The 15,147-nt window shown below is 37.2% G+C and overlaps 1 protein-coding gene across 3 annotated transcripts in view; it reads left to right on the top strand.

Moving 5' to 3' along the window:
* The window catches only part of ESD (esterase D), a 20,736-nt gene extending 9,604 nt beyond the window's left edge, over positions 1–11,132 (top strand). For 2 of the 3 annotated variants that reach the window (XM_010854643.1, XM_010854642.1), the window contains exons 7-11: positions 1,249–1,373; positions 2,713–2,832; positions 3,531–3,629; positions 5,579–5,746; positions 9,935–10,166. In XM_010854643.1, coding sequence (XP_010852945.1) covers positions 1,249–1,373; positions 2,713–2,832; positions 3,531–3,629; positions 5,579–5,746; positions 9,935–10,015 — 593 coding nt within the window. In that variant the 3' untranslated portion in view covers positions 10,016–10,166. Of the gene's footprint in view, positions 1–1,248; positions 1,374–2,712; positions 2,833–3,530; positions 3,630–5,578; positions 5,747–9,934 lie in introns of all 3 variants that reach the window. The other variant, XM_010854644.1, reaches the window with a different exon arrangement.
* The last annotated feature ends 4,015 nt before the right edge of the window (positions 11,133–15,147 follow it).

The following is a 15,147-nucleotide window of genomic DNA, read 5'->3' as shown; positions in this document are numbered from 1 at the left end:
TTTTAAGTAAAAACCATAAAAAATTCTTAATGATCATTAGTGGGAAAGTGCCATGTTCCTGGATGAGCAGAGACTCTTACAAAGAGGTCATTTCCATCCAATTACATATCACTGTGATTTTATTCGAAATCTCAGTGGTTGACTTGACTTTGCCAACAAAGGTCCGTCTAGTCAAGGCTCTGGTTTTTCCAGTGGTCATGTATGGATGTGAGAGTTGGGCTGTGAAGAAAGCTGAGCACCGAAGAATTGATGCTTTTGAACTGTGGTGTTGGAGAAGACTCTTGAAGTCCCTTGGACTGCAAGGAGATCCAACCTGTCCATTCTGAAGGAGATCAGCCCTGGCATTTCTTTGGAAGGAATGATGCTAAAGCTGAAACTGCAGTACTTTGGCCACCTCATGAGAAGAGTTGACTCATTGGAAAAGACTCTGATGCTGTGAGGGATTGGGGGCAGGAGGAAAAGGGGACGACAGAGGATGAGATGGCTGGATGGCGTCACCAACTCAATGGACGTGAGTTTGGGTGAACTCCGGGAGATGGTGATGGACAGGGAGGCCTGGCACACTGCGATTCATGGGGTCGCAAAGAGTCGGACACTACTGAGCAACTGAACTGAACTGATGATTTTATTCGAAATCCCAGTGGTTGACTTTAAACTGCATGCAAGTATATAAAATAAAACCTAATTAATTAAAAAAGAATGTAAGAAAATTCCACTGGCGGGATGGATAAATAGGAGAAACAGGATGGAATGATTCCAGAGTATATAAGAAGACATTTTCACTGTCAGCTCAAGATAGCGAATTGAGCACAAGTGTTTGTCCCCATTCTCTTCTGAGATCACAGTGGTACAGAGAAGCAAAGAAGTGTTGGGGTAGTGAGGAGGGTCATCAGAGAAGAAATTTCAACACATTTACGAAGGATAAAAAGAAGGTCGAAACCCTTTGACAGGTAAAACAGAGTGAGAATATGTTCAGAACACTTAGGATCTTCTAACATCAACAAAGAAAGACAGTGAATACCCCAGCCTGGAGGACCAGGTCCTCCTTTTCCTACCTCATTGTCTGGAACTAGTCTTAGGACCGCACTCGAGGGCAAGGACGTATGTGCGCCAAAAGGCCAGAGAGCTCACAGTGTTCAGTGAACAGCTCTGATGCAACTGAATATTCAGGTTCATTTTAAAGTGTATTATTAAACGGGGGCCATTACTAACAGAGAAGATGAAACCACGAGACTTTTCTTTAATTAGGTGGCTGCAATATTAAAGGAGAAGAGGACAGCTGGGACTTCGGCACTGGCGCTGGGTTTTATGTCGATGCTACTGAAGATCTTTGGAAAACTAACTATAGAATGTACTCTTACGTAACGAAGGAGGTAACTTAATTTACATTGTAATTATTAATCGATGAATGTGAAAGTTTGATTTTGGACACAAGGTCCTTCTAGTCTTTTAAACTAAGGTATGGTATTGTTGAATCTGTTTGGTATATGTGATATGATGTCCGACTCTATGCGGCCCGTGGACTGGCCCACCAGGCTGCTTAGTCAATGGAATTTTCCAGGCAAGAATACAGGAGTAGGTTGCCATTTCCTACTCCAGGGGATCTTCCCGACCCAGGGATTGAACCCACATCTCTTGCGTCTCCTGTGTTAGCCACCAGTGCCACCTGGGAAGCCTATTTAGTATATATTTACTAATTAACCTTTGTAAAGATTCCCAAGTTTACTGGTACTATACTCCTATTTTCTCAATAGGAGAATACTCTTATTTTCTACAATAGGAGTATTCTCCTATTCTCAATAGGAGAATACTCCTATTTTCTACAATAGGAGTATTCTAAATTCACTTAAGTACAATTTTAAGGAATTTAATAATTACTTTGATACCTGTTTACATTGACCAGGTTATACAAAGCAAATAGTATATGAAAACACTTCGCATTTCTCTGGTAGTTGGTTCATTCAGACATATTCACAGGGATTAATCATAATCAGAAAGGATAAGTGGTAAAGCATTGCTTCTATTAATAATATTTGTGTACAGTTTATGCATTTTTCTAAATTTTATATGATTTTAACAATGTCCACATCATAAAAATTCAGAACTAATAGTATAAAATTTTAATCATGTGTAATTCTGTCACCCCAGACAACTATATTTTGGTATATTCCAGACTTTGTTTTATGAGTAGTTTTCATATAATTGTGAAACATTTTTATCTTATTCTTTTTTAGTTATAGAAAACAAATATTTTATAATATTCTGATCTATTTGTAACATAATTTTAAGAATTGGATAGTATTCCATCATATGCCATGATTTACTTTTTTCTAATGGAGCTATTTATATGTTTACATATGTTTTTTACCATAATGTTTATTACTGCATTGATTATCTTTGTGTATAACTTTTTCTACCCATAAGAACTTTTCCTGTAGAATAGATTCCAGGAAGTGAAATTATTGGATCAAAGTTTAGAACATTTTGAAGTTTCTTTCTGCATTATCGTCTTAAATTTGCTTTCTAAGTGTGATGGATCATATATTCTCCAGTGATATATAATCATTGTCTATCCTGCATTTTTTAAAAATCTTTACGGTGTAAACCATTTTAAGACTGTGATTTGGAAGTATTGATTTTTTTTATACAACTTTGAAAGAGTCTAAACTTCCTTATCTCATATCTTCTGTCCCACCATTAAATTCTCTCTAGCTTCCCCAACTTGTAAATGACAATTTCCCAGTGGACCCCCAAAGGATGTCTGTTTTTGGCCACTCTATGGGAGGCCATGGAGCTCTGATTTGTGCTTTGAAGAATCCTGGAAAATACAAAGTAAGATTACCTAAGCTTCTAGTGACAGATATTTCTCTTGAATAATATAATATTAGGAACTTACAGAGATTGAAATTAGATACTGTTGTTTAGTATTGGAACTAAACTTTTCTAGTGTTAGGAATTTCAAGAGATTGTGGGGGAAGACTATTAAATTGACCATACAATATATGCTGCAGACTCAAAAGAATAGGCCTTGTATCCCAGTGTTTTCTCATTGGTCTGCTAGAGGTATTATCAAGAAATTTTCATTGCTTCTATTCAAACTATAGTTTTCTAGGCTCTTTTTTCCTAAAAGTTAGTCTTGACTAATGTTATTATGGCAGTATATTATCATTTACCTATATTTTTACCAAGAATATTCTCACATAAAGTTTACTCTGATTTTCCATTGTTTTAAGTGGAAAAACTGAGTAGAAATTCATCATAAACTTCATTTGTGCCTTATTTAATGAAAATGTAATGTACTGCTTGGTTGCTTTAGCAATTATATTTTATTAGCTCTTTGAATAGAACACAAAGGATGATGGGTCTTGGAGAGGCATATAATCTAAGCTCATAGTATAGCAGAAGAAAACTCATTCACAGGGACTTTCATGACAAGTCAGAGTTTTTAAGCAAGTTGCAAATATCTGTGCATAGTCAACTTACAAAAATATAACTTGTTTGTAAATTTTATTTTATTTTCGTGCCTTAAGTCTGTGTCAGCATTTGCTCCACTTTGCAACCCAGTGCTCTGTCGTTGGGGCAAAAAAGCCTTTACCGGATATTTGGGAACAGATCAAAGTAAATGGGAGGTAGGTACTGGATGGCTGTCTTAAACTCATTCATAAGTTTTCAAATTTGTTGAAAAGCTGCACTACAGACATTCTGTTCCTAACTTATTCAAGTAAGGATCCAGGGTCCCTTGCATTGCAAGCAGATTCTTTACCATCTGAGCCACCAGGGAAGCCCAAACATCCAGAGCTAAAACTAATTAACAAAAGTGAATACATATACCAATAACACCACCCATGAAGGATCTTTTTTAAATTGTATTGAATTATGGCAGATATTCTGAGGCTACATCTTTTTTCTGCTAATGATTAATTTATATGTTTATTTTCTAAATTAACATTATGAAAAATAGCCCCTATTACTAAATTTAGACTTATCTCTTAACTATGTGCTCGATTGTATGGTAAGAACCAGGAGGCCTGGGTTTTTATTTTGTGTATCTGTTTCAAAATCTAGTGTCTCTCAGGTTTAGATTTTTAATTCTAGGCTTAACAGCCTTTAAACATAGATACTGTGTATGTAATGTACATTTATGAGTCTATTTACAACAGCGAGATTGCTTTTTAAAGCATAAGAGCAGATGCTTCTAGATGAAAATAAACAGGCCCTTTTTTCCAAGACTGTGCAGAAATGGGCTATTTGAAAACTCCTGCCAAGAATTTGAATATTTTGCAAATGAGCTCATCACCATGTGCTTGTTAGCAAGTAGCAGATACTTGAGTTGGAGGGGGGGGGGTACCTTTTTTGTCTCATTGCTGTTTATTCAAAATCATTTACACATGGACCCCTATTTTACTTAAGTTTGGTCATTGAAATTCTAACAGAATTGGAAAGTTAATCTCTTAGTCACTAGATTAAAGTTTTGTTTTGCTTAGGCCTAGGTTTTCATTAGATTGGAGGAATGCCAAAAATTGTTACTATTAGTTACTTGGAGAACAAGGCATTGACAATGCTTGTGCATCAGTAGTTTGAGTTTTCACCATATGCAGTGTTTGTGTGGAGTTTTGAAATCTTCTGTTAAGAAGGTGATGATCCTTTCCTGCCCACAGGGGCCTTATGGTCTAATAGAAGATTTGAGTGAAAGACCAACTGATTGAGAGAAGTAGGGGAGGGGTAGCCTATAAAGGAACGTGTATCCTTTTTCTCCAAGTGGCAGTAGATTTTACTGTCTTAATTATGGGGTGTTTAGGCCAGCATTTAATTTACTCTTGGAAGAAGGAGGCTATGCAGAATTATGAACTCATAGAACTTTACACTAGTTGGACTTTGTATGTTTCCTTTCACTCTCCTTTTAAGACTAAAGAAAGCAAGTCTGAAAAAGCATGATACTTTAGAAGGGAAAATCTTTTGTTTGTCTTGATCAATGCATCAGTGTGGTTAGTGAATATACATGAGTGATCAGCATTTAAAGATGGATGGTAAAATAGAAAATTGTAACTAGTGACAGCTCCTCAGATACTAAATTTGAGTTGTTAACATGATTCAGATTATTCAAGTCTTCCTGAAAGTTCCTGGAGATGGTAGATATTTGGTGGTTTTCAGCAGATAGCAAAAGAGAGATTTATGTCTGGAATTAGTCAAAAAGCAGAAACAAAAATAGACTGCTTATTTGAAATAGTTAGAAGAAATAGTCAATTTGTGAAAGGATTTACAAAGGAAAAATATCAGGGTTTTTGAAGTTGAGAAGTGGTTAATAACCTTGATGATTTAGAAGAAAAAAGGTTACACAATGAAATACTTGAGATACAAAATCCTTGCTGTCGGTCTAAGACTGCTTGAAAGTAAGGAAGAGGCTGTAATGAGAATAGCATTCTGAAGACCTTATAAATAAAAACCAGACAAGCCAACTTAATCAGCCTTAGAGCTTGAATGACTTAAAATTTCTATTCGGTTCTAGTATAGGATATTCTGAAGAATATCTTTCTGGCGCTTGGGAATTTACTTTTCATTATTTCTCCTCTTTTTATAGGCTTATGATGCTACCTATCTTGTGAAGTCCTATCCAGGTCCTCAGCTGGATATACTAATTGATCAAGGGAAAGAGGACGAGTTCCTTTCCGACGGACAGTTACTGCCTGATAACTTCATAGCTGCCTGTACAGAAAAGAAAATCCCTGTTGTTTTCAGATTGCAAGAGGCAAGTACCAGGAAACCTTACCTTGCTCTAAATTCATTATTAAAAAAACAAGATTCCATAGTATTTTTTAAATTTTATTTTAGAATTTGAAAAGGTACCTCTAGTTAAGATATTTTCTAATAAGACAAAGTGAAAACCTTCCTATTAAGTCAATGATATCTAAGACCAGATTACAAAGAAATAGGAACGCTTTTGGCAGTGAAAAGGATTTACAATTTTCTGTCCTACTGTAAGATCAGTAAATAGCTCAAAGTTTGATGCTTGGGTGGTACTTAATCATCAACATCATCGGGTGTCTTTCTTTACACATGCAGCTGTTGTTGCAGTCAAATAAAAAGACAAGCTTACACCTTAATTACTCTTCTCTTTAGGTACACATCTTAGCCTCGGAAGCTGTGTATTGTCTGACACGCACATATGCACTATATGAGTTAGATACTAACCTATCTGTTGAGCTGCTTTCTCGTTGTTTGAGAACTATTACTGGATTTTGATTGGTTTGCAGATTTTCCTTTTTCCTTGGCTAAAATACTTTTGACTATTCACTACTCACCTAACTCTATGCTAATATAGTTATAATTAAAGAAATTCTGCCTTTATTTTTTAAAAAATTATATAATCACACACTTCAGAACATAATATAAACAAAATTTTTCTTTCAGGATGAAAAATGAACCCTGAAAATTATACATGGCCAGGCTTTTTAAAAAGATTTTTATTCATGTTTATGGGTAATATGCCATATGGATAATATGTTTATGGGTAATATTCCAGGCACATTGATCTAAAACTTATAATGATAAGTGTTATCTAGATCACTCCAGTGTTCTTGCCTGGAGAATCCCAGGGATGGGGGAGCCTGGTGGGCTGCCGTCTATGGGGTCGCACAGAGTCGGACACGACTGAAGCAACTTAGTAGTAGTAGTAGATCAATGTGTAAGCTTACAAAACTGTTTTCACAGCATTAACTCATTTTATCCTTATATGACCAGATGAGAGACCATTCCTATCCTGTCCACCTGTTTGGGTTTTTTTTTTACTTTTTTTCAGCTTTTTTTTTTTATTGTGGTAAAATAACCACAATACCACATAAAATTTACTACCTTAACTCTTTTTAAGTGCAATTTCAGTGGTGGTAAATACATTCATAATGCCCTGCAGCTTTCACCATCATTCCTGTCCACAATTCTTTTCATCTTGTAAAACTGCAACTCTGTTCCCATTAAGCACTAACCCCCCATCCCTCCCTGCCCCCAATCCTTAGCAGCCACCATTTTACTTCCTGTCTCTGTGACTGCCCTGAGGATTTCCCATAAGTGGGCTCATACAGTATTTGTCTTTTTGTGACTAGCTGATTTCACTTAGCATAGTCCTCTTAAGGTTCATCCATGTTGTATCATGTGCCAGAATTTTCTTCCTTTTTAAGGCTGAATAATATTTCATCCTATACATATACCAGATTTTGCTTATTCAGTCATCTGTCAGTGAACAATGTAGGTTGCTTCCAAGTCTTAGCTATTGTGAATAATGTTCCTATAAACAGGGATGTGTAAATGTTTCCTGAAGATTCTACTTTTATTTATTTTGGTTATTATACCCAGGAGTGGAATTGTTGGATCATGTGGTGATTCTGTTTTTAATTTTTTGAGGACACTTCATACTATATTCCATAGCAGCTATACCACCTTACATTCCCATCAGCAGTGCACAAGGGTTCTAATTTCTCCACATCCTCCCCAACATTCCTTTTTTCTTTCTTGTGACTATCCATCATTTAAAAATAGAATTTTTTATTAATAGATTAATTTGAACATTTATTATCAGAATTACATGTTTTAGATCAATGATCAACCTTGAGAAACTTTATTATAAAGATAACAGTGTGTTTAATTTTATTAACTCTAGCTGTAAGTGATAGAACAAAGCGTGTTTTTTCCCAAATGACTTGAACTTCTTGGCAGTAGTGCTGTTGGTTGCCTCTTCTGCGTCCCTTGAGTTTATGCCAGGAAATTTTGTTGTTACCACTAACAGCAAAGTTTCAGCCTTGCTACAAAGACTGAAAAATTTCTAGAGTTTGTTATATAAGCAGCAGGGTTAGAACACTGATGAAATTCTTGAGGGGAAAAAATAAGTCAATTTATTTATTTCTAAAATGCCTATATCCCAAGCAACTGAAAAACGTAGTTGTCTGTGCTTAGTGAAGAGTCAAGACAAAGCATTCCTTTTCCTTTTTTATTTAAAGATGAGAAAGCATTGAAATCATCAGTCACAATTTTTAGCTCAGGCCCAGTTTTCTGTCCACTTTCCTTCCAGCATGGGCAGTTTGAGGGAACTGCACAGTGTGGAGCAGATCACGTTTAGGTTTGTTATAGTTGAATGAGCAGCACAATGTTCATACCTCGGCAGTGGCTCCAGAGAGGCAACTTTGCAGAGTTTTAAGCCAACTTCGGTTGACTTCAGACTACCTCAGGTCTGAGGGACTTACTATCTGCTTTATCGTTAGGGTTTCCCAGGTGGCTCAGTGGTAAAGGATCCACCTGCCAATGCACGTAGACGCATAAGACACTGGGTCAATCCCTGGGTTGGGAAGATCCCCTGGAATAGGAAATGGCAACCCGCTCCAGTATTCTTGCCTGGAAAGCCTCATTGACAGAGGAGCTTGGTGGACTCAGTCTATGGGGTCGCAAAGAGTCAGACATGAATAAGCATACACGCATACCTATTTTCAATCGGGTCCATTTTTTTATCAGAAAACTGGCAGGTACCACTTGGTACTATGCTTTACAGGTTTTGTGGCCTAAAAATCATGGGCATATTTGACCTCTTAACAAGAGTTACATGGGTGCCAAGTGCTTGTCTCCTACTTTCTTTATGTAAAAACTCCTTCAGCTCTAAATTAACTGGGACTGGTCTAACCATTGAGTGATGTGAAACCAAATAATTCCAAGGCTCAGCCTTAATTTTGACAGCATTCCTGTCAGATTCACTTCTGCAGTTTGGCCACTGAAAATAGAAAACAGATGGCTTTTAAGTTTCTTTGATGATTTTAAAGTAGAACTCTTTATTAACTGGTCTACCCAAGATATGCTTTGCATACGGCTGGAAGTTAGAGATTGAGAACGTTTACTGATTCATCAAAACCTTAGGGATTTTACCTTGTTCCCTGAAATTCAGGTAATATTTTTTATTAGGCCCAGTTTTGTTTCTTCAATGCTTAGAAAAATTCATTTTTCTTCCAATCAGACCATTTGCTTGATCAGGTTAAACTTTCTTAGTCTCTTATCTTCCCTGGTTTATTCTCTTTTATATTTTAATTGCCTCTGGCAGGGTAAGGGCTGTCCTAAAAATTACCTGGTTTTTAACACCCTTAAGTTCTTCCATTCCTATTTTTAATTTCTTTTTCCCTTGAAAGGTACTTACTTTGTACTCAGAGGACACCTTCAGGAGGGTTGCTTCTCCTTTTGCCACTGATCACCTGTCACTGATTTTATTTAACCAGATAGAAATCTGTTTCAACTCAATTACATTTTCTCTCTGCAGCATGGTAGTTTTTAAAAGTTTACTGACGTTTTACCCAATTTGGTTTATTGCTGAGAGATGTCAGCATTTAATTAATTATTCCTTTTTCCTCAGCTGTAGTAGGCTTTTACTGCACAGGAGGTCAAATTCTTAATGTGATTTATCATGGCCCTGTTTAACTTCCCAGGATAGGGCATTTGGCTGTTCACATGTTCTTTCCCTGTATTGTTTACATGTGCTTATTTTGTATCTTAGCATTTCCTTATCGGTGGTAGTGTGTTTCCTTTGGGATTTGGAACTTCTTGCCTGTGTTCCTAAACTCTCTAAATTCTGAGTCTTTTATGTCCTTGTTGATAGGACCACATGTTTACTCTGTGCATTTAATTAATGTGTTGTTTCTTTTCTTTGCATATATTAATAGCAGCATCTAGAAACTAGGCTATGCAGAATGTTTCTTTTTTTTTTCTTTTTACATTTTTGCTATTCTTTTTTCAGTGAAAATATTGAAGTACAAGTGTAATAAGCTTTACTTTGATTAGAAACCGTTCACATATGGTGATAGTTTAATTATTTACAAGCAAATTAAGTGACATGCAAGATATATTTAATGTCCCTTTACTGACTTTTCTGAATGGTAGATAAACATCATCTCTCTGTTTTGTCTTCTAGGGTTATGATCACAGCTACTACTTTATTGCAACCTTTATCGCTGATCACATCAGACATCATGCAAAATATCTGAATGCATGAAAAACTTCAGATAAGAGAATCTCTTCAGGATTATAAAATTGTAATAAACAGAATTGCAAGGAAATAAGATTTTAAAACTTTGGATTTCATAATGCTAAAAATGCTTCATTCTGTAGTTGAATCACTCACTGAATAAATATATCAAATCTGCTTCTGATTTTTAAAGTTACTTTACCAGTGTTCACTTGGGAAATATTTGATACTTAACAGCTTTTTCAAGATCATTTGGAAATGATTCAGAGGCATAGGCTGTCTTTTTCCGTATTGTTTTGTATCTAGTGTCTAACAACTGCTTGGCTTCTAGTGGTCACTGAGTTGAATATTTGTTAGTTGGTGAATACAGAAATAGACTCAGAAAGATTAAGTGAATTTCCCATCATTACAGTTATTTGTGGGAGAGCTAAGATAGAAGTCAGATTCCAGAACCCAGTCAACTATATTTCTTATCTGTTGAGTCAAATGGATTTGTGGACATTGGTTTATGGACCTCTCTCAAGAGACAAGAATTAAATACTAGATTAGATCTGAAATTCGATAAGGAAACTTGTTTCATATGTTACTGTGAAAGATATTTTCCTTTAATTACATGGCAGAAATGTAGCTGATAAACTCGGCCAAGAAAAGTAATGATTCTCCTTGTAAGTACCAGAGTGTGTTCCTTCGAGAACTTAATGGACACACTTTTGAAACATGATAGGTGAATTCTGGTTGTTTTAAAAGAAATATATTTTTCTGTTAAAGAGCACAAAAGTTATACATTTTAAACATTCAAGAAGAGTGCATATTACATGGTAATAGAGGAAGACATCAGGTTTTTAAAATTATAAAATAAGTACTGTGTAAATGTGAATTAGACTAAACTTTTTAAAAATTATCACTATTTAAATATCAGTATTCAAGATTAAACCCTACAATGAACTACACCCAAATGGTTCTAAGTCTTAACAAATTTGTGTCCTCTAATAAGAAAAAAATTTTAATTCACAAATTTTTTCATGTAGATAATTCCTTTATAAAGAAAAATAATTGTATGATCCTATGATCTTTGTATTTGTTGAGGATTTAACCAAAGAAGCAGAACTATTGGTAGACATGTACATTAAAAGACATTTTAGAAGGAATTTGCTGTGTCATTGTGGGGGTTGGCCAACTGAGTCTGAAATCCCTGAGACTTGGAAGGGAAGGGAAGGGAGGGAAGTGCAAACAATGAAGTGCCAGCAGGAGGGGAATTTCAGGAGCAGGGACTCCATGGGCAGGGCTGAGGCCATTGTCCACAGCTGGAGTTTCTTCTCTCTCAGCTTCAGCCCTTAATCCTGCTTTTATATACCTTCTGAGTAAGGCCCACCAGATAATCCAGAATAATCTTCCTTATTCAAAGTCAGTTAATTCGGGAATTTGATCATGTCTGCAAAAATCCCTTCATAGCAATAGCTAGATTAGCGTTTAAGTGAATTACTAGGGACTATTATCTTACAAATTGTCACAACATTATAAAAAAATAATCACTTTGCTGTTTTGCAGGGTAAATGCAAAACATTCAAATACTCAGTAAATAATTGCCAACATATAGCCAATGGTAACCAGTAATGACAAAACCCTTCAATTACAATACAGAATTGACCATTAAGGATATATGGGGAGCCAGTAAATTGGAACTTGCTTTGATGTGTCACAAATACTGGCCGGGGGACGAATGAATGCTTATATATATATATATATATATAAGAATATTCTTATATACCTGTATGATGTTTCCCCTACCAGAAAAAAATCCCAGTCTCTCATATAATAAGGAACCATTTCCATGACTTTATAATAGCAAATAACCTAAAAATGAACTCCTAATACTAATTTTGTGTGCTTCTGACAGTCACCTGACAGAAGGAGGCAAAGGAATTGACTCATTTCCCGGATGACTGTAAATGTAAAAGCTCTCTTTAATCTCCCTTTAACGAAACAAAACAATACAGTAAAGCCACCATTACTAGTAGAGGCAAGCCATGAAATGGGTGGAGGTGCTTGCAGAATGGGTATCTGACAGAACCTGAATCTAGAATGTATAAAGAACTCCATAAATTAATTATTTAAAAGATAAGCCAACAGAAAAGTAGGCAAAATATTCGATTGGGTACTTATCAAAATGGGATGTAAGTATGATTAATAAATACATGAGAATGTGTTTAACTTCATAAGACCAGGGAGATGCAGACAATGAAGTGCCACTGTACACCTCCCTGAATGGCCAAAGTTGGGAGAAATCGCAAGTGTTGGCCTGGCGGTATGGTGGCCTGCTAATGGGAGTGTAGCTGGCAGAGTCTGCTGAGATCCAGCATAATGTCCAGTCATATCCAACTGTTCTCGAGCCCATGGACTGTGCACGCCAGTCTTCCCTGTCGTTCACTGACTCCCAGAGTTTGCTCAAACTCATGTCCATTGAGTCGATGATGCCATCCAACCATCTCATCCACTGTCGCCCCCTTCTCCTCCTGCCCTCAATCTTTCCCAACATCAGGGTCTTTTCCAGTGAGTCAGCTGTTTGTATCAGGTGGCCAAAGTACTGGAGCTTCAGCTTCAGCCTCAGTACTTCTAATGACTATTCAGGGTTGATTTCCTTTAGGATTGATTGGTTTGATCTCCTTGGTGTCCAAAGGATTCAAAGGGTCTTCTCCCAGGGGCCCCCCTGGTAGCTCAGGTGGTAAAGAATCTGCCTGCAATGCAGGAGATGCTGGTTCGAATCCTGGATCAGGAAGATCCCCTGGAGAAGGGATAGGCAACCCACTCTAGTACTCTGGCCTGGAGAATTCCACGGACAGAGGAGCCTAGCAGGCTACAGTCCATGGGGTCCCAAAGAGTCAGACATGACTGAGTGAACTTCACTTTCACTTTCTCCAGCACTACAATTCAGAAGCATCAGTTCTTCAGCACTCAGCCTTCTTTATGGTCCAACTCTCACATCTGTACATGCCTACTGAAAAAACCATAGCTTTGACTATATGGACTTTTGTCAGCAATGTGATGTCTCTGCCTCTTAATGTGCTGTCTAGGTTTGTCATAGCTTTTCTTCCAAGGAGCAAGCACCTTTTAATTTTGTGGCTCTAGTCACTGCCCTCAGTGATTTTGGAGCCCAAGAAACTAAAGTTTATCACTGTTTCCATTTTTTTTCCCATCTATTTGCCATGAAGTGATGGGACCACACGCTATGATATTAGTTTTTTGAAAGTTGAGTTTAAAGTCAACATAACGGCCCTTCCCAACAATCCCACCAGAGGTGTACCCAGCACAAACATGTATGTAAAACCTATATGGGAATGTTCGTAGTAGCACTGCTCATAATATCCCAAATCTGGAAAAAACCCAAATGCCCATCTACAATAGTATGCATAAAATCCATGTATTCATACAGTGGAATATTCTACAATGAGATAAACACATAAAATTAGATGCAGCAACACAGTCTCAAACATTAAACACAATCTTTTTTTTTTTTTTTGCCATACCACATGATATGGAGAAGGCAATGGCAACCCACTCCAGTACTCTTACCTGGAAAATCCCTTGGATGGAGGGGCCTGGTGGGCTGCAGTCCATGGGGTCGCTAGGAGTCGGACATGACTGATCAACTTCACTTTCACTTTTCACTTTCATGCATTGGAGAAGGAAATGGCAACCCACTCTAGTGTTCTTGCCTGGAGAATCCCAGGGACGGGGGAGCCTGGGCTGCCGTCTATGGGGTCACACAGAGTCGGACATGACTGAAGCAACTTACCAGCTTTCCAGCACATGATATATGGGATCTTAGTTCCCCAACCAAGGCTGGAACCAGTGCCCCCAGAAGTGGAAGTGCAGAGTCTTAACCACTGGACCACCAGGGAAATCCCTCAAACACAATCTTGAGTGGAAGAATCCAAGTACAAAATTATAAACTGTATATGTCATCATGTATCATTTCATATGAGAGTCCAAGCCAGGCAAATCTCATCTGTGGTGTTAGAAGTCAGGATGGGATTACTTCTAGCAGAAGGAGTATGGGGCCCTGGGCAGAGGTGGTTAGAGGGTAGCATACAAGGTCCTTCAGGGAACTAGAGATGCTCGCTTCATTTGGGTTAGTATATGAGCTTAGTATATGAGCATGTTTACTTGGCAAATTCATCAGGCCATACACTTAAGACTTATACACATTTTCATATGTGTTATACTTTAGTGCAGATTGTGTTAAAATCTCTTAAGTAGTCATGTTATAGAGATCATAAATATACTACTGCATGAAACAAAAGATTCTTGATGTTATACAAGAATGTTTATTTGGGAGAATACAGTTTTCAGTGGCCACATCATTTATGGAGTCAAATAATGTTATCTCACTTAGAAACCACTTAGAAGTGAAGGTGATGTGTGATGGCTTGTGAGCTCTCTGAATTTTGAATATGCAAGTGGAGCCCAGATAAAAATTATTTATTGAAATCTTACAGTGGAAAAATTCCAAACTGATTTAAAAATATTTTTAATATGTGTAATAAACTGTGACAAGTAGACATGAATTTTTGTTTTGAAGAGTTCATAAACATTTCAAATTATCCAAACAGCTTTTTTATATATTCTCATCAGAAACAATGCTGTTCTTGTATTTGGCCCCAGTGAACATACACACTGGATGAGAGACAAGGTGGCTTTAGTTTTGATGGCTGCAGTCAACATTACTAACAAGAAATTTGTGCACATAGCATATTTTAAGTTGGAAAACATGAATTTTAAACACTAATGTTTAATAAATGTTGAAAGCCAGGAAGAAAAAACAGTGCTTACACCCATCCATGTCAACATCTTTATGAGTGTGTGTGTTTTTGGCTGTGCTGGGTCTTCATTGCAGCAAAAAGGCTTCTCCTTGTGGGGAGCAGGCTTCTCGAGTTGCAGCACACAGTCCTCTTGTTGCAGAGCACAGGCTTAGTTGCTCTGTGGCATCTGGGATCTTAGTTCCCCTGCTGCTGTTGCTGCTAAGTCGCTTCAGTTGTGTCCGACTCTATGCGATCCCATAGACGGCAGCCCACCAGGCTCCTCCATCCCTGGGATTCTCCAGGCAAGAATACTGGAGGGGGTTGCCATTTCCTTCTCCAATGCATGAAAGTGAAAAGTGA

The sequence above is a fragment of the Bison bison genome, unplaced genomic scaffold, assembly GCF_000754665.1.
Source record: "Bison bison bison isolate TAMUID 2011002044 unplaced genomic scaffold, Bison_UMD1.0 scf7180017864345, whole genome shotgun sequence".
Taxonomy (NCBI): domain Eukaryota; kingdom Metazoa; phylum Chordata; class Mammalia; order Artiodactyla; family Bovidae; genus Bison; species Bison bison.
Note: the sequence above shows the minus strand (reverse complement) of the source record. Positions and strands in the feature narration are given on the sequence as shown.